The sequence below is a fragment of the Hermetia illucens genome, chromosome 1 (genome assembly GCF_905115235.1).
Source record: "Hermetia illucens chromosome 1, iHerIll2.2.curated.20191125, whole genome shotgun sequence".
NCBI classification, from domain to species: domain Eukaryota; kingdom Metazoa; phylum Arthropoda; class Insecta; order Diptera; family Stratiomyidae; genus Hermetia; species Hermetia illucens.
The window spans coordinates 29943787-29967635 of NC_051849.1; the positions used below are offsets into that span (position 1 = coordinate 29943787).

The window sequence follows — 23849 nt, forward strand, 5'->3', positions numbered from 1 at the left end:
GAATTATGTCGGAACCTACAGCGAGTATCGCAATAAAACGCCTTTTTTATTTGAATTTTGTATACGGTTGCGTCTGCATGATTGTATTTTGAAAAGAAACTATTTATATATAAAATGTTTAATGCTTATCCAGTAAAATAATACCTAGTCAGTAAAAGAAAGGATAATCTGAACAATATATTACAAGAGTGCTGTTCTCTAACAAATGATACATCCGGATTTTATTCAAGCTTCTGTTATACTTTCAATCCAATCACTTTTCGCCTCACCCTCAACCAAAGAAAGACAGACGAGTGTGTAATCCTCGCGGGTCCTGCTGCGAAATCACTATCGAATCTTCGTTGGTTTTTTTTTCTTTGCGCATGGAGACTGAAGAGTTGGCTCTAGTTATTTCTTTTGTAGGATAATGATTGGAATTATTTTGTTTTATGTGTTGAGAGCGCACCATGGGCTGGATATCTGACAACTATACAAGTATGGGATTTTCTTGTTTCTTGTAGTTTGTTAGGTTTTTGTATTTTAAATTTAATATATATTTTTCTTATAACATTTTACAAATTTTCTCAGTTAACTAATTTACACTTAGAAGTTATCTTATGTAGGTTTGGAAAAACTACTTTAATAAAAATAAAGTTTCGTACGATATAATCAAAATAGTGAAATAAAGACTAAATTGGAAAAATATAAGAGCATATTATTAAGAATTCTACATTATTTCTTTGTTTATTATTTACAGGTCAAAATCAGCAATAAATAAAGGAGACAAAACACTGTGAGTCCTTGTAGTGCTAGTGTAGAAATAAACTCATATTTCGCGGGCAACTGAATATCATCGAATTAAAATAATAGAAGGTAAGTATCATAAATCCATCTACTCTACGTTTATAGTATTTTTATTATCATCACCATTATGAACCAAATACTTTACGATTTACTTCTCCTCAACTAGTTTTCGTCATATAATTTCATACAATGTAATTTACATACAAAACACGCGCATGTTCAGAAGAATATTTTGTTTCCATGATTTTTGTTTTCTCCTACTAATTTCCCTAAGATACCGTCTACATACTTGTGGATTTTAACAGATCTGAGTTCTAGTAAGACAGTCTCGAAACATATAACTAAATTGTGGTTTGTGTTCCTAACGAGATTTCCCTCGTCCTCAATTAATATATAAAATTAAAGCATTGTAAATAGAGGGTGTAGAGTGATTTGTATTTTGCTTCTTCAATGTTATTACTAAATTTTCCATCTTACTTTTTAAAATAAACATCAATATGTTTGCTTTGTCTTATAAATAGTGTGTTCAACTATCATCACCACCTTTAGAAATTAGGCGCAGGGTATATAGAATATTCGTTAATTACTAGAAAACTAAAAAGAAAATATCTAACAATTTGAATTTCATGATGACATCTTCGATAATATTGAATGCTTTTCACATGTACTCTTAAATTCGTTCTCGTTCAGATCCCAGCCTTGCGTCCGGGCGCACGAGATGTGCGCCTTTTCCGCGCAACCCCTCTGCAAACAAGAAATCATGGCACCATTTTTTGAACAAATACTACATTTATAGCGTGTACTACTCCAAACAGCTGTATCAAGTCCGACAATTCGAGCTCCGATTATATACACTCCCGACGACCAGACCACACAATCTTCATGCACCCAAACTTCGTATGATGTCTCTGATACTTTAGACATGCCCACGTAGATATCGTTTATGTCGAAACTAGGAGATGCTGACTGTGTTGATAATGTGGAATTTTGAAGAATGCTTGGAGAATCGTTGGTTTTTCTTTTCTTCTTACTCTGTAATGGAAAATGTTAAGGAGTTTTGTAAATAGTTGCCATATCATATTAAAAACTTTTTATTGCGGTCAACATTGATTCTCTATCTTTTGCTTTATAGGAACATTCATTGTGTAGATGAACCCCAGTCGAGAATTAGTTGTGAATAAGTAAAATTAGGGGCGAGCGTAACGCTGGCCATATTTTCCTGACATTATACTGTTACGGTCTTGAAATGAAGTACTTTAACGTGCTTCAAGACCTAGATCAAAATTGGATTGTTGTGCCACTGATTAGAGAAGAAGAAATTTACCCAGCGACGGAAGTTACCGGTGGAGTATGGACACAGCAAATTAATATTTAGGATGGACGGCGGATTTTGCGCTGTAATAGTAATGATAACAAAAACAATAAACTTATCGGGAAGACAAAACACTCTCAACACTTCTTCGGGAGACAGTTTTATTATCTCACCTCCCTTTTACCTGTCCTTTGAGATTTTCATAAACTAATTAAAAGCACCACTATTCTTAATTTTTTTGTAAATATTTGGAGAGTATTTTTTTTGTTTGGAGATTTAGGAAGTCCTAAGTCCGCATCCACTTGATGATGGATCGGATCACTTGAAAAGTAACTTACTTCCTTTCTTGTGGTCCACGGGCCCTTCTTTTGGGTTAGAGACCAAGTTGTTAAAAAAATTGACCGACGGGCACTTTGGGTCACGCTGCTCCCAGGGTGGAGGTGAGGCAGCGTCTCATGAGTTACCTCTGCCCTAAACGAAACCATCTGTTAATTTTTTATTACCTTAGGTGTTTAACCCAAAAGAGGGGTTCATGGACCACAAGAGAGGAAGCATGCTGTTTTCCAAGTGAGTTCGTAGATACGAGTTCGACCTTTTTCGCAAAAACACAAGCCCCACATAGTCCTCGTATGTAAAACCAAGCTACATTTCCGCTTCAAATTTTCTTTCTCTGGTTTCAACTTGTTCAAAACTGACCGCCACAACCAATCTAGTAACAATTTAGCCGAAGGCACAGCAATCCTCACCTCCGACCAATTCTTTACCACCCAAATATTTCCTTCTGTCATTACCGTTGTGTCCTTAGTTAGCACTTGCAGTTACCGAGACCAACTCTTTCAAGGCATTTTCCTTCCTCTCAAAACTAACCCCAGTGATCACGATGTAGTTTTATTCGAACTCAACCTACCCGATCGCGCTATTTTACCCAGACACCAAGCTGTCCCCGACTACCCAAGAGCAAACTGGGGATTGATCAACATATCTCTGAAATCTTCCCTTTCAAATTACCAACGACAGACCCCCCACCAACGAGTCAATTGACCAATACATAAACGCTGTCGCGATAGGCTAATCTAACATCGCCCCTCAACTATAAAAATCTGATCAACCTCCCTGACGATATTCTAAAACACATCAAACTGAAAAGAACTCTCCGGTGAAGACTTTGCAAAAACCGATAAAACGAGAATTCCGCAGCCTCGACAATTCTATTCGCTAGAGAGTACAAACTCTCTACGCAAAGTACCTCCACTGTTGCCTATTTAACATCAACCTCAGCCCATATACCTACCGTGAACTTAGGCAAACCTATCCCAGACTTGGCAAAAAATTTCGCCACCTAAGAAAGCCGAACAACTAGCCACTCATAAGATCGCACAAGATAGATCTCTAATCATATCCTCTACCACACCTGGGAAGTCGCTAGGATTTATGCCGTCCTGGTTAAACAAGCACTTCGCTTCGTAGATAAATGTGAGACCCACTATATTTGACTATATTTAATGAAAAATAATTGACACCCTCCTTTTGCATGTATGGGGGACCCCCCTCCTCCAACTCGATGTAGAATTATGTATGTGAGTGAGCATTTAAGCGTAGCACATAGAGCTTAAGGTCATCGGCATAAAGTAAACAGGGACAAGTAAGGAGGAGGTGAGGTTGTTGAATAAGAATGAAAATAATAAAAGACCCAGAATAGAGCTCTGTGGAACACCAGAGAAGGCGGAAAAGAAACAGAATGTGCAGTCATCAAAAAAGACCCGGTAGGATCTGTTGGAGAGGCAGGCCATGATGCAAGTGATATGGGAACGCCGAGAGAGGTGAGTTTGGACAAAAGTATCTTGTGATTCACTGTGTCGAAGACTTTAGCAAAGCCTGCACAGATAGTAGGCATTTCCTGCCACGCATTTGGCTACAAAGTTAGTGAAGTCGAGCAGGTTGGAGGCAGTGGATCTACGGTTACAAACCTTGTTGATCTTCCAAAGTGGACGGACAAGCAATCACTGACATACCTTTCCAAGATTTTAGAACAGGAGGGGAGGAGCGAAATGAGACGGTAATTGTCAACAAGAGTGCGATCGCCAATTTTGTGAATGGGGATGATGAGCGCGATAGGAAAATGGTTCTCTTCGAGGCTCTTGTTGAAAATAATGGAGAAGGCAAATGACGTAAGCATTAGGAAGATCACCGAGACCATAGTGGGAGATACAGGGCAGGTTGCATACACTAAGGCATATACTGCGGAAAAGTCGAGGAGATAGCGAGGCGGCACGCCGCCAGTTGCGAACGTGGGACCAGCGCGTTCTACTGAGCCTTCAACACTGGGAAACTATTCCTTTCTGGACTTAGGTGTTAAAGATTTGAGGGAGGAACGCAGAGTTTTGAAACGAACGAAAGCAGAATAGGTTTCAAAAGACATAAACCTCTTCTTTCCTAGTAAATTTTTCTTCTCCTTCGTACCTAGTAAGTTTTTGACGAAGTTTTTTTGTCTGCGTCAGTGGTGAATCAGATTAGATAAGAGTGCGGCGACTCAGGAGAGGAGGGAATCTAACAGGAAAGAAGATCTGATATAATGGAATAGAAGGTGCTAAGTGTTTGCTAACATATTAAGGGGGTCATCCCGTGTGTCGGATCCGCGGAATCGAATTTTTTTTGACATCAATTGTATCTAGATATAGTGTAGAATATATGGGCAAAGTGATTTTTTGATAGTCGGAGTCGTTTGGAAATTATAGTGTTAAACACGTGATAAGTCACATGCCCGATTTATGTCGATCGCCGTAATGAAGCGCGTATTTATCGGTCCAAATGACGTTCGAATGACTTCGCTAAAAGGACAAAAATTTAAGCCAAGGCCGTACATGTGTTTTTCAAGAAACCTACAGTTTATGGATTAGGTATAGCAGATTAATGATTAGTTACGATTTTATGGCTAAAACGTTAAAATGCCGTTTACATTTTTTTTTTAAGATGATCACAGCGCCTTCTAGCGTGGCAGCAGAAAAACACCTTTTTTTTGGAGATAGGTGTATAAATTGCTCTGTATTTCAATAATGAATTACGCTATCGAGCTGATATTACGCACTCTCAAGATATCAATAAATATATGGTGAAAAATTCATATTTGTATCTTTGCCCAGTTCTTCACAATAAATTTCTAAAAAAAGCGTTTTTTTTTTTAGAAATTTACGGGCTTCACACCTGATGACCCCCTTAATGGAGAGGTGGGGGCCCAGTTGTTGTTGCCAGGGCGGTATTTGTGAATTTAAGAAAGCTGGGGAGATTTCTGTTTCCTTTCCTTGGAAAAAACTATGAACTTTTAATATCTACCTTTACTTTTGTTGTGAATTGGTTGAGTATTTCCTCGAGCATGGAGTTTTCTTTTTTTAGTAGGGTCGGTGAATGGGTTTTCGCACAAAGCATTGTAAATTCCCGCAACAGTACGCTGTCGGACTACCAACTAAACACCTCCCTGTCATCAGAGGCCTGGAGCCGTTTAACACATTACTTCCGGCTAGCCCCCCGCCCTCCCGGCTTTAGGAGCCGTCAATTTAGAGAATTCCTTTCATCAACGGGAGGGGAGGAAAGGAGTTGTTAGTTCAGGGATTCCCTTACCATCCGATCCCTTCGCCGGTCGAGTTCAATCTTCTTCGCAGTAAGAAGAGCCCGAACATAATGCGCAATATGACTCCAGCTGCCAGCGCTCTTCAGCATCTCTCTAAAAATGTTGTCTGGAGAGAGCTCCCCTGTACTTGCTGACGAAAACCATCCCACCTCTTGCAAGAGAAAAAGGTGTGTGCATCGTCGTCCGCCACTCCATTACAGAACAATCAATCAGGAGATCGCGCCTTTCCTGTGCAGGTAAGACTGAAAACCTCCATGCCCGCTTAGAGGTTGGGTGAGGAAGTTAAGCCATTGAGCGTTTAACGTAGGTACCTGTCGTGGAGACTTAATCCTACGGTCCTCTTCAGACACGGATTGATTTTGTGACCACAATCAGACCCCCCCGCTGCGACCAGCAGCAACGGTACTAGTCTATACCAAGTGCATGGCTTAGTATTCATACTGGTGGATGCAAGAATTACCGAAATCTCTACCGAACAAAGGAGTACGGCACCCGTGTTGAAACGCAACACCACGGCGAGGTCCGAAGGTCTCTTCTCGCTGGGTAAGAAAGTAATCAATCTCACCGTGCGTTCGGTTCAACCACGGGTCTAAATTCTCGATGAGCCGCGCAGTCCATCTGCACCTTGCCAAGAAAGTTGCCACTCGATAAGGGTGACATTGACGTTGATGTTCTTCACAGGCAACCACCTCTACTAAGTTCTCGCCTTTACGGCGGTATGCAGCTTTGCGCTTCTTCGCAAGGAGGGCAACGGGGATCACTCCCGCGATCACCATCACCGCCGGTTTGAAGGCGGTGCGATAAGCAGGCGCCACTCGCAAAGCTCCCCGCCTCTGCATTTGAGCAAGGCGCATAGGATGCACCTCCTTGTTAAGGGAATCAGCCTATACCTCCGCACCATAGTGCAGAATCGACTGTGTTGCTCCCATAAGAAGACATCTCCTAGTAGATATAGGGCCCCCAACATTCGCCATTAGACGACTCAAGGCCGCGACTCAAGCTGGAGTTTTGTCCGCTGCTGCTTTGATTTGCTAGAAGAAGCTCTCCTTCGAGTCGAGCATTAAACCAAGGTATTTAACCGCTGGTTTTGACACTATAGTCAACTCGCCGATCGATATGGGACGCAGGGTCGGGATTATCCTTCTGGTCAAGATGACCACTTCGGTTTTTTCCAGCGCAAGGCTGAAACCGTGAGTGGTCAGCTATCCACTTACCCATCGCATTAATATGCCAAGTCTGCTCTGCGCCTGTTCAACAGTGCATCCGGAAATAAGTGCCGTAAAGTCATCTGCATAACCGACCAGGCGCGACTCTTCGGGCATATCGAGTCTCAGCAGACTATCGTAGGAAGCGTTTCAGATGTCCGACCCTAGGATGGATCCCTGTGCTACTCTCGACGTGATTTCCATACTCCTTTGGCCCTCTAGCGTCTCATAGAGCAGGGGGCGGTCTTTCAGATAATCCCTTAATATCCGCAAGAGATAGCTTGGTACGTGAAATGAGTTTTTTAATGTCCCTAACATATCTGTCCATCTTACGGAATTGAAGACATTTCTGACATCAAACGTTATGAGGAGCATTATCCCGGCCGCGTCAAGCATACACAGCGGTCGGTATGCAGACGGGGGCTGTAAGTTTCCTTTACCCTTGCTGCTCAGTGGAAGTCTGGCCACTTTCCAGCAAAAAGGAAAATGCCTTCCTTCAAGCAAGCGTTGAACTGTTGCGTTGGCCGTTAGCGAAACACCAGTTTGAAGATTTCCGCCGGGGCATGACAGGACCTAGCGTCTTCTTGTTTTTCATAGTGAGAACCGCTTGTTCGATCTCTCTCATTGTCTGGGAAAAAATTCCCCCACAATGCGGTCCATCTGGTCGGTACTTAGTATGCAGGGCCTCCACAGAGCCCTGATTTTTCGAATGACAAGCTTGTAGCCAAGCCTTTATGCGCATGCCTCCTCGAGCATGGAGTTGAGGGACCCAGAATTGTACGCTCTCTGCTCACTCCTTTGTGAATTACAGAGCACGGAAAGGGGTGGGATAATATATTATAGGAACCCTACAGTAATTTCGATCGTCCTTAAATTGGTAAATTTTAATGACGTTGAAGTTCTTTTGCTATTTCCGACAGTTTTACTGTAGTCCGACAGAAAGACAAAATTTCAGGCGTTGAGATACATATAGATGTCATAGGGCCAGTATATCGGTAGAGATTTCACCATTAGAAACTGTGGAGCTCAACCAACGAGGTTCAATATCTAAGACAGAATAGTACCGGAAAACAATCATACGTCCGAGAACCTGAGCCCACTTTTAAACGAGACGGCTGAAGAAGACGCAGAAAAGACAGACCAAAATTAATGGAGTGATAAACGACGTCGACGAAATGATTTTCAATAACGAATATTCCAAGATGCAGAGTTCATATTATGTATACAAATAACAACGGAAAATTGTTTATTTTCCATTAATATTCGGAAACCAAAGAGTGGTAATTAACTTAATAAAATGTGACTTACCGTTGATGAACTACTACTCGAACTTGCAATCGATGCTGCCGATGTTATTGTTGCAAGACTAGAAGTTGATGCCGGTACAACAGGCATTCCATTCACTTGTTTCTGAAACATATCCGCCTTTGTTCTCCTACTTATAAATTCATCATCGTTGGGATCCTTTTGACTATATGCAAAGCCTTCACACGTCGTCGTCACAATATACGGTCCAAATAAATCACCCAATCCCAGTTTATGTGGACCTCTCTTACAAAATACACACATCCATGTCGTATCGGTTGTATCAGCGTCATATTTTGTACTTAATGTGCTAACGTGCAAGCCACGTATTTTGTTGCGATCAGAGTGTGAATGATTATGAATGGATTTTTTCACTTTATTTTGTTTTTCAACAACGTCTTCGGTTGTTGGCGCGTTTATTACATTTATTGTACCATCGGATTTTACTTGAATGAAAGGACCTTTGTATTCTACAGTTGCAGGCTCATCTTTTGGTTTGCTATCTTTTGTGGAGTTTGTTGTCGTTTGTTTTTCAATAGATTTGTTAGATTTACTGTTGTGGGATGTACTCGTAGAGGTTGAGTGTGATTTCGAAGGCTTTGCTGATGCAGACGATGAAGATGTCGATGATTTTTGATTTAATGATGATGATGACTGAGTAGATTTTTTCGATACTTTGCGTTTCTTATTAGGAGGTGTGCTTTCTGCTTTATTGTTGTTGTGCGACCGCTTCTGACTGGAATTATGATGATTTGAAGATTTTGAAGAATTCTCATCCTTGCGAGGAGGCGATTTCGTTTGCACCTCCTCAGATGGCGTGGACAATATCGGTGGTATTGGTGCTTGCTTTTGGGGCGAGGAAAGACCTCCTAGACCTAATTCAGATATTACTTCCGGGGTGATGGGCTCATCTATAGTGGGTGCAGGGAGGATACAAGGAGGTGGCTCTCCGTCTTCAATGCCAGCAAACATTTCCTCTAGTTTATTTTCAACCTAGAAAAGGGAAGAACATTTTATTGATTTCAAACATTTCTCTTTTCTTAAGGAACGGTCAAACTAAAACATAAAGACTATCTTTGCATCACATTGACTAAAACTCAATATAAAAGATACTAACCTCCTCGAAACAATTTTCCTCGACATTTTTCGTTTCAACATTCGGCGCATCTATTGTTGGAGTAGAATCTGTGGTATCCTTAGGGCTGCAACCAACAGAAGGCGTTTCTAAAATCTCGGCCAAATCATTTATTTTACTATTGCTATTTTGGGGATGCGCTTCTTCAAGCTTTGTTTCAACCTTCACACTTTCATTAGTTGCTTTCTCTTGCGGTTCCTCGGTTACCTTGGTAAGTACTTCTAAGCTATCAACATTAGGCTTGCCATTTGCCTCTTCATTTTCCTGTGTACTTGCAATCATAGCTGCTATTTTATCAATCGTTTCTATATCATCTGAATCTCCTTTTCGCTTGCATCGCTTCCGAGGACTATCTAAGCTATCCTCTGCTGCTGCTGCTTGTTGGAGAGGGAGACCGCCAGTCGAGATTTCTTCAGGGTTCTCAGTTTGGCTTTTAATATCCTGCTCTTGATTTGAGAGTGGCGTTGACGTTGGGGGTGATTCGATCTTTTGACAATCATTTATTATGTTCGCATTACTATGATCGATGTGGGGTGGCGAATTCGAACTGTGTTTACTTGTGGTGCTGGCAGATGTGTTATTCACTATGACACTCTGCGGTTCCTCAGGGGGAGATGAAGGTTGAAGTGGTCGGTTTGGTTCCTCCGACTGAGCTTCTTCTATTGATGGCGGAGATTCACCATTAATAGCACCGCTATTGTGTCTTTCTTCTGGCGATTTCGAGTTAAACACCTCGGCAGGAGTCTCAGCATGCGCTTCACCCGAAACTCTAGGTGTAATGATAGCGGGGGCATCTGCGCTACTGTCTTGTTGCTGACTATCACTTTGGCAAGTTGTTTTATTGGAATTTATTACTTCAACAGGCTCACTCTTATTGCTACTTATCAATTTGTTAGTGTCTAAATCAATAAGCGTTTCTTCTTTTTCTGGAATAAAATTCATTTGGGGTTGTTCGTTAGGAACGAGCGCTGGCTTCAGCGAAGCAGTTTCGTTCTCTCTCTCATGCATACTTTCATCGCTGTCATTTGATACTCTTGTTGTTTTGTTGGGCTTGCGTTTCCGTCGACTTTTGCTTGTTTGTGAATCAACTGAGTCCTCGTTTGACGTTGTGGTTGTCGGTGAAGGGGGAAGGGCTAATGATAATGGTGAGTTTTCCGAGGATATTGTTGTTGCTGCAAGTTCTGGCTTTTGTGTTGAAGTTAGATTGATCCCGTTCCCGGACGATTTGATAACATGATTATTGACGACATCAGCAGTCAGGCCAGTATTTATGAGGGTAGTCAGAGGACTTCTTGATCGTGGTGACATTGGCGTGCAGTTGGAAATAGAAGGCGGTCGGGCTGGCGATACTGCAATACGAAAAATATGAGAATGGGCGTACTGTGCGGTGAATATTTAACTTACATCTTTTTGGAGATGTCGGAACGGCTGCATGAGACTTCACGGGTTGATAAGGATTTTCCCTGATAAGCTCTACTGGTTCATTCAATGGTAGCGGGGAAATCTGGAAAAAAATGAGAAAATATAGGAACGTTCTCTCTCCATATACGACCGTTGGTAAATGACTTACATTTCTATTCACTTCTAATGAAACAGGCTCTCTTGCCGTAATCTTGGCAATGTCGCTATTAATTTGCCTTGCATCGCGTATAAAAATATTTCCAGTTGGGGGTGGTTGAGGTAATTCTCCGTTGTTATTCCCATTTGAAGTGCTGCATTGAAATTTATCTCTAACGCTGCCAGTTGATTGTATCACACCCGGCCCTGAAGAGGGTGGCATGTTTGAGCTGTGAATCATAGATCGCCTTTATATAATTGTGAAAAATATTCTTTCGGATAGTGGTACTTATTCAAGTTGTTTGGCGTTAAACTACGGGGTATTTGTGGTGGATTATGAGGATGTTGATGATGTGCTTGAAATGGCTGCTGCTGTGGTTGTTTGTGCGCAGGAAATTCTTGGGTAGGCGGCGACGAAGCTAAATTACGTGGTGATGGTGTTGTACTGTTTCTGGCTGACTGTATCGTTAAGTCAACGGAGCCGAACGGTGGTGGTCCTCTTACAAACGACGGTAGCAATGGATTCAATTCAAGCTAAATATTCATTATAAACTTTTAATTTTCCGTTTTCTGCTACATTAACTAGAAAAACTTACATTTTTGTGGTTAGCTGAAAGGAAACTATAAAAAGCCTCTGGAGGCGTTGGAGGAGCAGGTGCATGCCATGTTAAGGGTGACCTTACTAATGGCCTCTCATTGGACATGTGCGCTAACTGGGGCTGCCTCGGAATGTATGATGGGATCTGCAGAGTTGAGAAGATTAAAATTAATAATATCGAGATAAATGATGAAAGGAATCGTGCTTTCTACACTCACTTGCAGTGGATTCCATGATGAATTCGGTTGACTTAAATGACTGTGCGGATTATGCCCTGACATAGTTCCTTGAGTTACACCTTTTTAAGGGCCGCACCTGGTAATTTTTGTTGGTGTTTTTGTTGTATTATGGTAGATCTTATTTACATTGTGTGTTTCACTCTGCAAATTGAATCGAATCTATTGGAAGAAAAAAAATGATGGATTTTAAGAACTTTTTAGTGATTTTGTCATTTGAAAAACAGAAAGCAATCTAGACAAATTCTTTATTTTCGGGTTTATTTAGTAAATGGGACCTAGTACTGGTAGGCCATTTAATGTGGGCCCATCTGGCAACCTTGTAACTTCTGGCAGGAATGTCAGATTGACTAATGACATATTGCTTTCCAAGCGTCAGTCCAAGACAATTTATAGCATGGAGCAGAACACTCCAAAAAAACGCGCTGAAATAATTCAGCTTTACATTCAAAATAACCTCTCAATTGTGTTAACTCAACGTAAAAAAAAAATAAAGTGAAAAGTGCTCCATCTAAAAGCAGTTTGCAGCGTTTATACGCAAAATTTATTAACCACGGTAGTCTCAACAATACCAGTCACGCATCCAGACAACGTACAAGACGTTCCGATGAAAATATTGAAGCCGTACGAGCCAGTATTGAGAAGACTCGGAGAACATCGATTTATCGCCGTTCCCAGGAGTTAGGCATTGCAAGAACCACACTAAGGCGCATAATTCGTATCGATTTAAAAATGTTTCCGTACAAAATTCAATTCGCACGAAAATTAATCCCAGCTGATTATCCGAAACGCCTTGATTATGCCAAATGGGCCGTCTGAATTGTTTGCAATGAACCAGACTTTTGGTGAAAAATCATCATATCAGACGAGGCCCATTTTCAGTTTAATGGAGGCGTAAATAAGCAAAACCGTCGCTTCTACGCTACCGAAAATCCTTAATTAATTGAAGAACAGTCTCTTTTCGATCAAAAAGTGATCGTGTGGTGCGGTTTGTGCGGAAAAGATCATCGGATCGTTCTTTTTCGAAAATGACGTAGGAACCTCTGTTACCATCAATGGCGGGTGGTATCGGGTCATGATTCGTAATTTCGCCATGCCAATCATCGAAGAAAATGATTTCAGCAGGATGGAGCAACTTGCCACACTTCACGCGCTACAATCGATTTTCTGCACCCATTGTTCCTCGGAAGGTCGATATAAAAAAATGGTGATTTTCCATGGCCACCGAGATCACCAGATTTGACGCCACCAGACTTTTTTCTATGGAGCTATCGCAAGTCCAAGATATACATCAACAATCCAAGGAATCTAGCTCTACTTAAAAACAACATTCGACGCGAAATAGCCGGCATATCGACCGAAACAATGGCCAAAACGATGTAAAACGCTAAAAAAAGAGCACATTTGGCCATCAAGGCCAAAGGCAAACATTTGAAAGATATCATTTTCAAAAAGTAGCTGGAACAAATCTTCTCGAACTAAAGTAAATGTTGTTTAATATGAAATGGGTCCACTTTAAATGGCCTACCCTGCAGGCTCGGGCAAGGTAACTCAACGAATCCTACGCCACTAGAATCCGTCATGAAGGCAAAAATCAGAGAAAAAGGTGACCCGACAGGCTCTCAAAATGGACGACTCACGACTGTAATGCGAAACCATACCCAATATTATCGGTAAACTGAACTGAATTAAAAGCAGCAGCAAAAAGATTCCGCTCTAAAGGCCATCGACGAGGCAAAGTCAGATTAAAGCGAAAGTGGACATCAAGATTACCACTTACGTTAAGAAAGCTTGAAAACGAGCAGCTTGGGAACGCACGTTTTGTTTCAGATCTGAACTTGATGTTGGCCGCCACTAAAAACGGATATTGGTCATGGATAATGGAAGTAAAGACAGATTGATCGGCACATACCCGAACATACGCTGTCTCGACAAATGAACAGACTTTGAGCTTTGGCACGGACGTCTGGGCCACCTCAACGCTTACAACCTGCAAGCTATGTATATTGAAAAGCGTTAGAAATTGCACATTTGACTGAAAAAAGTTGTCCTATGAAATCTGTAGTCTTGGGAAAAAATCATATTCACGATTTCCCCATTGTTCAAACAGATCTCAAATCGTGGGCCAGCTGATCTACACAGATCTCCGTAGACCAATGAAAGTAGATGCGCACTGCGGATCTAGATCCTTCGGGATGTGGTACGTCCAGGGACCATAATCGAAGCAGTTCGATATATGCTCCTGTAATCGGGACCCCTTTTTGGGCTAATCACCCTTTTTTTTTAAAGAAATAACCGCTTGCGTTTTGCCCTGGAAGCAGCATAACTATATTTCCAAGTGTTATTCGCCCCTTTGTAGAGATCTACAAATATGACATTGACGCGAATCGGCAAGAAACGAGACGAGTAATTCAGGACTAATATGGTTGTGGTAGAATTAGTTTATTTCAGGATTGAATGAGCTCAGAGTATACACCAGTCTCGAGGAGTCTGACGAAAATTTGAAATCGCATGCATGAACTTTCGAAAATGTTCTCAAGGACTTGAGAGAAGTCAAGTGCTCCTTTGGAATTGAGACTTGTCCAAAATTTTCAAGCATGCTCAATTAGCGCAGTTGTGCTCATTGTGTTTCGTGTACACGTTCACCCCGCAGAAGTTTAGACTGGGTGTCATTTTTACCGTTTGTAAACCTAGCTTTACCATAATCCTTAAGTGTGACATAGGGTGCCGAATAGAATAGCTTAGGGCATCTGTCCAAACTTTTATTGAATACACCATCTCCGTTCAAGATGCCCAATCATTTCGACTGATGATGATCAAGTTGCCCAGGCCTGATGCCTTCGGATCATCATTTAAACATTTGAGATTTGGCAGAGGAATACAAAGTTTCATTTGATTCATGCCAAAAAATTCGAGTAAAAAAATGCACATAAATGGAGGCAGTTTCAGTAGCGACTGAAAAAAAAACCCATTAAGTGAAATATCACGTCAAGGTCATGGTATTTTGGACTGAAAGGGCATTGTTTTATAAGCAAGAAAGAGACAATCGTTTCCGTTACGCTGAAGACAGACACGTGAAGCTGTGAGAAAGAAGAAGCTAAAGATATAGGAAAGCGGAAAGTTGGTCTTGCTTCTATCCATTCTTCGTACCTTAATTGTGATCGTAGGAAAAATGAGATGACAGGTTGTTCCCCAGCCTTTTTACTGATCAAATTCGACCCCATCAGACTTCTTTCTGTTCCCAAAAATGACGTTGAGGTTATACTAAAAGGAATTGCAGGAAAGTCAGTACTCGTATAATGAGCTACTGCATAAAAACGTTAGAAGATCGCGATCGCCTACAATTCAAGCGACCATGGAAGAGAAAACCGTCGCTATTTGAGCAAAAATACGACAAAGGATCTTTGTTACATGACAAGATTGACATCACTTTTCCTGAATATTAATTTTTTTAACAGACAACATATGATCTGGGGGAACAAAGGAATGGGTGTTGACAATTAATTCCATCTGCAATCCACCATAAGTGGTTATCAGCTTGATAAACGCTGAAATAAATGTTAGCATTCTGCGCAAAGAATATGTTTTGCTACCAATTACTAATTTTTTCAGTGATGTCTGGGGTTGACTGAGAAGGTAACAAACAACTTTCTATGTTGCTGCTTGCGCACTTGAATGCTGAATATCCGTATGGATAAGAACAAGCTCTCCTAATCCTTGTATCTTCAAAGCCCTAGAATCACCATAGGCGAGAGGTACCCCATGTGAGTGAAGTCCAACAGCCAACCGCTTCTATCCCGCATATATGGAGAGTGCCTGTGGCTCGGAGTAAGGAACGCATAGGTAAAAATATTCCACTCCGCAAAACCGGACAACGATCTGAATTCATACAACGCCGCCAACAAGCTTTTGGAGAAGATGAAGATTCACTGTCCGAGGTTAGTGTGGCTTTAATTATATTAACAGAAACCTAATGGTGTGTAACAGCGGCAGTATACCATCTTTCCACTTCCCCAGCCCGTAAAACTGTGGCAGTTGTGTGACGGCCCTTGATATCATCGTACTAACCGACAAAGGGGCTTTTAGGATAGAAAAATGAAGGGTTTTTGACCAAAGATTCTTCTCAGATCACAGTTGAATACGTATCGGTCCTTACAGTAGAGGTCTCCATCCTTTCAAAGAAGTTTGATAAAGTTATCAAGAACAAACTCTACGGTGGGCGGAATTGGTGCGGCAACAAGCTGAAATCTAAAGGCCAGGGCCCCGCAAAGGAATTTGGAATCGTGTTTAGTTTTGTGCAATGCAAAATTCAGCAAAAAACATTGGAATGAAGTTCTGATTAGGGAGATTTTGAACATCTGCTACAGGCACAAATCAGGACCACCAGTAAGCGCTCGTGGCTGGACTCTTGTGAGAACATTAGAAGCACCAGGGCATCTGCGAGACTCAGTAAGATTATGGTCAAGAAAAGAACATTCTTAAAAAATCGGAAAACTTGTTGACGGAATCTTTCAGGAGCTGTGAGTCCATTCATACTTCCTCGGTAGCGAGAATGACTGTGAATCAGTTCCTTGCTTGGAGGATGATTGGAGATGCATACGACATGATACGAGAGATTAAAAAATCCGTAATTACTGAGAATAAAACCAACTGAGCTATAAGCAGTTCCGCCGCATATAAAACTCCGGCTCCAGACGACATAATGCCAGCCATGCTCCAGGGATAACAAGAAATGGATGTGCCATGATTTTCAGAGATTTACCGAAGCTGCTTTTCTTTCGGATACCTACTGCATTCCTGGAGGCGTGCACGTAGTTTTCAGTGTTTTTCAAATTGGAAGCAGCCAGTCGCGGCCATCTGTCCGTAAAGAATTTTCGGACAATTAGAATCACCTCTTTTGTGTTGAAGGCCCTAGACCGCGTCTTGGAGATCTACTCCACGAAGATTATGGAGAGGATGCCCTTCTTCAAGTTTCAGTACGTGAACCTCAAAGGCAACCCCCAGAAACCCGTCTCCACGACGTAATTAACACGATCGAGCGATCGCTTCATTACAAGCAATATACCCTAGCTGTCTTCTTGGATATAGTACTTTGATGAAATGCTGAAGAACTAGAACATCGGCGAGTTGGAGGTCTCGCCAACTGAAGACGACGGACAAATACTGCCACCACCAAGTATAAAAAAAAAATTACAGCTAAATTGGTTAAACATGAAGGCCATCAATTACACCTACCGGTTCATCAACTTAGGCTCAAGGTGTGGGACAGCGAATCAATAACTGACGACCGGTAACGAGGCATTATCTGTCCCATGCGTAAAAAGGGAAATATCAGGCAGTGCAGCAATTATAAAGGTATTACGTTGCTGAGTACCATCTATAAGATATTCTTCGCAATCTTGCTAGGCCGAATAGCCCCATGCGCTTAGAAAATCATTGGCCCATACCAACAAGGCTTCACTCCAGGCAAATCAGCAACAGATGAGATTTTCTCTCTGCGGCAAGTGATGGAATATGGACCATTTTTTTATCGACTTTAAAGCCTTGTCCGGATGGCTCAAGTTGTTAGAGTGCTGGGCTGTCGTAGCGGAAGGTCGTGGTTCAAATTTCACTGGTGGCAGAGGGATTCATAATCGTGATGTGATGTGGGATACCAGTCGACTCAGGTGTGAATGAGTACCTGGGTCAAATCAGGGTAATAATCTCGGGCGAGCGCAATGCTGATCACATTGCCGCTTACAGTGTATTGTAGTGTTCCGTTGAATGAAGTGCTCTAACACACTTGAAGCCCCTGATCCAATATGGATTGTTGATTACGATTAAGGCCCCCTGGAAATCGATATCCCGACGAAATTGATAAAATTGACTAGGCTGACCAATGTGCGTGGCCAAATAAAAGCAACAGGATCACTCTCGAGACCTTTCGACATCAACAACGGTTTAAGACAAGAGGATGCCCTATCATTCGTCCTCTTTACCCAGGCCCTGGAAAAATGATCCGCGATGATAAGGTGATAAGGTAAATGCGAGGGGTACGATCCTTTTTAAATCCACCCAACTACTGGCCTATGCTGACGATATCGACATCATGGGAAGAACGACTCGAGGCTGTACGCCTTCATCCAGATCGAGAAGGCGGCCCGAGATCTTGGGCTGCACATTAATGAAGGCAAGACAAAATATATGGGGGCAACGTCAGCACCAAAAACCAACCAACCAACAACATCAAACCGCACTGGTCAAACGGGAAGAATAAAGATAGCAAACTACAACTTTGAGGCCGTTGATAATTTCCCCTATCTGGGGTTAAAAGTCGCAACCGATAACAGCTACGACGACGAAATCCGCGCACGGTTCTTAGCAGTCAACAGAGCCTATTTCAACTTACAAAAACTATCTCGAAACGTCTCAATATAGGTTCAGAGCTCTTGACTTGGGTTCTTAACAGGAAGAATTGCGAACTCTTGGTCGCGTTCCAGAGAAAATTCCTTCGAAGAATGTTTGGGCATGAGGATGGACGATTGCGTAGTCTACATACTGACGAACGATACCATGACCGTCAGGTTGAGGATGAAATCTGGCTCAATAGGTTGCGATGGCCGGGTTACTTAATCCGTATGGATGTTAATGATCCAGCCCGAAAAGTCTATAAGGGCAATATCTAAAAAAAGAAGACTGGCAGACCTTGCCTGCGATGGAACGATGAAGTAGGCCAGAATTCCAGGCAGCTTTTAGAGATATCGAATTGGTGGATCTCGGAACAAAACCGGGATGTCTGGAGTTCCTTACAAAGGTAAGCCTAGATCGGATATCTGTTGTTGCGACATTGATGATGATTCAATAACGTTAGTACCGAAGCCTCCCAGGGTGACGTCATCTCTTCGCTGCACATATTGAATAGGAGCGATGTGAAGCTGGTGGTATGCAGACGACATGTTGATATTGTTGTCAGGGATCCTTCCTTCCTTTATAAGTGAAATCATGGAAGATGCATTGGAAAAGATGTGCTTTTTGGGTGTGATTAGGGTCCGGTATAAATTCAACCAAAACGAAACTAATGCTGTTTACTATCAAGACAAAGGTAGCCAAATTCTACCATGTGTGAAAATTGTCTCTTCCTCCAATGTAAATTATTTGGGCATGATCCTGAATTCTCAGTTCAGTTGAAAACTGAATTTTAAGAAGGCCTTGCCTTCTATACCAAGGGGACTTTCTCTTATATTGTCTTCTATGCCAAGGGGCCAGTCCCAATATTGGACTCTATTGTGTAGTGGCAGGCGCGGAGCAAGAAATACGATAAAACCAAGTTAAATAGGATTTAAAGAACCACGTGTTCAGGTGCTAGGGGAGGGTGCAGTGTTGGCAGCCTACTATAGCGAAGGTCCATAGTAAAATTCTAGACGAACCATCTCGGGAATTCTGGGGATTCTAAACAGAATATGCCACATACAAAACAAGCTTTGTTGTGAGCCAAGGCAGATCAAAGATGGTCTGGGGAGCCGGCGCGGGGTTTCCGAGTAGTCTTCACGGATATCCTGTTGATGAATGGGGTATGATCCGAGTCCCTGGCACCGCTTAGTCATTCTAACCGACAGGCCTGGTACTCAATGGAGATATCTTCCAGGTCGGGGGCAGTGCAGGAACGCACTGAACAGTCTGGATGCACGCTCACAGTCACCCTACCTTGGGATTCCGGTCATAGGAATATACAGTGAAATGAACGGGCTAATCATATCATCATTGCCGGCGACCTTAATGGTCATGTGGGTGAAAAGGCAGACGGTAACAGGTGCCATGGGGGAAAGGGGTTCGGAGCACGCAATGACGGTGGTGAGTCGACTTTGCGGACTCCCATGACCTTGTACTTATGGATACATGGTTCATCAAACGATTGTTTGATTTTATAGTGGGAACAGTAAAACGCAAATCGACTATATTCTCATAAGACGCCAACATTTTACCACTGTCACTGATTGCAAAGCTGTTCCCTATGAGACCATCGCACCTCAACATCGGTCACCTACCACAAATTTCTCGACGATAAAACACCGGCCAAGCGGCCGGGAAGCAAAGAAAGCAGTCGCTCTCACCCGAGCGGACCATTACAAAAATATTTACGATAAACTGGACACTCAGGATGGAAAGAGATATCTGTATCGACTTGCTAAAAGCTGAAACGAACGTACACAGGGTATCCAACAGTTCTGTTGCGTTAATGACAAGAACGGTACTTTGCTTACCAACCGTCGAGCCGCAACGGATAGATGGCGAGAATATTTCGAGCAGACTTCAACTGAAGGATTTGCTCATCTTCCACTTCCACAATCATTGCCGACATTTGGACCAGTTCCACCTGCCAGCGCAACTGGTGCTCTGAGGCGGCGGGGAGGAAGACGGGGCGGCAACCCTGTCGGCTGAACCAAAACCAAGCGGCCGAGGAGAACCTCCGCGTGGTGGCACCGGGAACCGCTGTATCGCATTGGCTTGCCGGCCGTGATGCAGTAGACGAATGCTCCAAGGCCTAATTAGGGCGATCAGACCCGAGTCTGCACGGGGACTCATCTGAAGTGGCAAATTGGTCACGGTACCATGGGAACCGGGATAGCCCCTGAACTCTCATACTTCGGGTGAACTCCCGTTGTATGTGAGTACAGCTCGGTTATTTACGGTTGGCCCCCCTAGTGGGAGTTTCATGGTGGTTGTGCTCAAGCGAGAAGAGATCTTTGGTCCTCGGCGTGGTGTTGCGTTTCAACACGGGCGCCGTACTCCTCAGTTCGGTAGAGATTTAGGTAATTCTTGCATCCACCAGTATGAATGCTAAGCCATGCACTTGGTATAGACTGATACCGTTGTTGCTTGTCTCAGCGGGGCTCTGATTCTGGTCACAAAATCAATCCGTGTCTGAAGAGGACCGTAGGATTAAGTCTCCACGACAGGTCCCTGCGTAAAACACTCATGGGGTTAGCGCAACTGAAATCGAGGAAGCAATAAAACGAATGAAATCGGGGAAAGCCGCAGGACCTGACGACATCGCATTTGAGCTCTGGAAAGCGAAGAGCTGGGATCCAACACTCTGGTTCAGTGAATTCTTTAGTCGGGTTATTCAGTACCATTGTTCCAATATGGAAAAAGAAAGGTAGTCCAGCAGAATGTTCAAATTACCGTCCGATCCGATTACTTCCCCATACCATGAAGATTTTTGAATCCATTTTTGACAACCGTAGTCGCGAAATCGTTGTAATAACCGTGAATCAAGCCGGATTTGTCAAAAACTGCGGAACTACTGACGCAATACAGAAACACCGTGAGAAGCATCGCCCTCTTTACATTGCCTTTCTGGATATATAGAAAGCGTTTGGTCGTGTGCTACACGAACTCATCTGGTATGCTTTACGACAACACCTATTGCCAGAAGAACTCGTGCGCTGGGTTCAATTGCTCTACCATGATCCGAAAAGTAAAGTTCGAAGTATGGCGGGTGTATTAAAACCGCTTCGTGCCTCTGTTGGTGTTCATCAAGGAAGCGTCCTTTCACCACTCCTCTTTGTTCTTGTTATAGACACCGTCACGCTAGACATAGAACGTCCCGGGCCCTTAACACTGCTTGATGCAGATGATGTTTTCCTAGCATCTGATAGCAAAAATGATATCGAGCAACTTGTCCAAAAATGGAATGATCGCCTCATGCAACATGGTCTCAGATTGAATCTAAACAAACCTGAATTTTTGACAACCGATCTCCATGAAACAGGCAGCGATCTGGCCAGAACTGAACGATTTATATACCTCGGATCAACGCTATCAGCCAATGGAGAACTGCGTTATGAAATTGTTTCACGCATTAACGCAACCTGGATGAAGTGGCGTTCCACAACTGGTGTTCTTTGTGATCGACGTATCAACGAACGTCTCAAATCTAAAATTTATCGCAATGTCGTCCCTTTTGTCGCTCTCTGTGGTTCCGAATGTTGGCCGACTATAAAAGACAATGAATGGCGTCTTGCGGTAATGGAGACGAAGATGTTGCGTTGGACTAGTGGCGTGACACGTTTTGATTACATCCGAAATGAGGATATCCGCGATCGTTATGGGGTTGCATCGATCGTGGAAAAGTTGCGAGAGAGGCGTCTTCGATGGTGTGGTCACCGAATTCGTGCTAATGAGAATTCACTTGCCAATGTTGGTCTGAACAGTGAAGTCGATGATAAACGACCAGATGGCAGGCCTAAACAATGGTGGCTTGATACGTTGGATGGGGATTTAAAAGCCTCGAGATTGCACCCAGATCAGGCATTCGATCGAGCCAAATGGCGAAACCGAACACGACGTGCCGACCCCGCTTGTGAACGGGACAAAGGCTGAAGAAAAAGAAGGAAGACTGTATTGCGACTCTGCTCCACAAAGAAGTGGCGAAAAGAATTATTTCTTGATAAATGGAGGTTGTTGCCGAAACAAGCAGCCTTTTTCGGCTATTCCAAAAATAATCGAAAATCGACTGTTCTGATTTTTGCAAGGTTGCCTTGAAACCCTTGTCCACAATACAACTGTACACTCAAGTAAACAAGATTCATTCACGATATGAGCATAATGGCACGTAGTCCGACTACTTCAGTCCGCAGAGTAAGGGATTAGAAACGGCAATGCTATAAATCCGACCCTAGCGTTTAGGAACAAGAACTGAATTTACTCAATGTCTTTCCATTAACATTTAACTAAATTCGCCGCCAGCAAGACAGTTCTCCAAACGGAGTTTCAACTAGGTTTCGAGAGGAGAATCAACCGAACTGGATTTGCTTTTTCTCAAAGAAATAAGCATGGCACAGTTCCTAAGGACGCGCCTTTCCAACCCATCACGTTTGCATTTTTCCCACGGAAGTGTATGACATCGGAATTGTCTCATCGAATTTGATGGCAGTAATTAAAGTTAAACTGTCTCCTCCCTCGTCCCACTGGTAACACAAACACTCCTGAGGGGGAGTTCATCTTCCTAAAAACGCAAATGCGCACAAACGAGGTCCGGCTGCTCGTGATTTCCTTCTCGCAATGTGTCCAGAGCAATTAAATCCGGAGCCAGGCAATGCGCCCTTTCTCCAAAACACAATTAATAGGTGAAAGGTTGAAAGGTCCTATGCGTCCGCAATCGGGAATGTAACTCGCTCGTGGGTATTTTACTTTAGAAACGCAAGGGGATGTGTGGGAACCTCAACTGCTTCGACGGTTGCATGCTTCCACGAACGCACGAGGGGTTGTGCCAAGGGGAGGGCTCCGTGCCGCGGTGAACGTATGTCCCTGTTTTTGCACAAGCACACCTGGCACTCGATGCAATATTTGCTGTCACTGAGGAATTTTGATTTGCAAACAACGGCCCGCGACAACCTGCACGGTGTTATCCGACCGATGGATATGCTGCCCCACTTCGATATGCTTCGTACCTTTCTGCAGAGCTCACTGACAGCGCCAACGACCACGAATCACCACCGCAATTTCAGGTATCAACAAAATGCCACCGCCAAAAAAAACCTCATATCGATCGGCTCGGCCGCTGATTCGTAGGCACACGATTTTCGCGTTGATCGCAAATCCCGTGTGGAGCACGCACCTTGTTTTCAATCGAACTTCTACCGCTCACCGAAATCGTTTTGCTTTGCAAACCGAAAAGTCCACTCAACACAAACTCGCTTCTCGCCCTTGTCGTCGTCGTCGGCGACTTTTTTTGTCGTTCTTTCGGGGGCTTTTCGGGGCTCACTTCTTGTACTACACACTCGCCCACCTTGCCGCCGCACGCCTCGGCACCCTACAAACTTCCAAAAAAGTTCAGTGGTTCCGTTCCGGAAAATCTGGGAGAACGATGCAATTTTCACTGGTTTTCGACCGCAAATAACGTCACGTCAGGCGATATTCATTAGGTGCAGACGGGCGGCAAATGGTTGAACTCGTATGCCGGCACTTTTCACACGAATAATGTGAAATAAGAATAATTTTCCCGTGTTAAAGTATAAATTTTCGGGACAATGCCAAAAATTCTCAATGGCGTTTCGTTATTGATAATACAGGTCGGCGGCACTGGACTACCGACGGATGGTTGATAAGGTA

At 43.1% G+C, this 23849-nt stretch overlaps 1 protein-coding gene across 3 annotated transcripts; it reads right to left on the minus strand.

Moving 5' to 3' along the window:
• Positions 1-875: 875 nt before the first annotated feature.
• Positions 876-23840, minus strand: LOC119650716 (uncharacterized protein CG5098). 3 transcript variants are annotated; one of them, XM_038053745.1, is made up of 10 exons: positions 23189-23840; positions 11739-11918; positions 11519-11665; positions 11212-11456; positions 10936-11170; positions 10770-10869; positions 9348-10714; positions 8234-9223; positions 1590-1815; positions 876-1527 (listed from the first exon to the last, which is right to left on the minus strand). In XM_038053745.1, exons 2-10 carry the CDS (start codon positions 11799-11801, stop codon positions 1454-1456), a joined length of 3447 nt encoding a protein of 1148 aa, XP_037909673.1. In that variant the 5' UTR covers positions 11802-11918; positions 23189-23840; the 3' UTR covers positions 876-1453. The 3 variants fall into 3 exon arrangements, with proteins under 3 accessions (XP_037909673.1, XP_037909660.1, XP_037909666.1); XM_038053732.1 differs by having other exon boundaries at positions 876-1815; positions 23189-23838; XM_038053738.1 differs by having other exon boundaries at positions 876-1815; positions 10936-11152; positions 23189-23837.
• Positions 23841-23849: the final 9 nt, after the last annotated feature.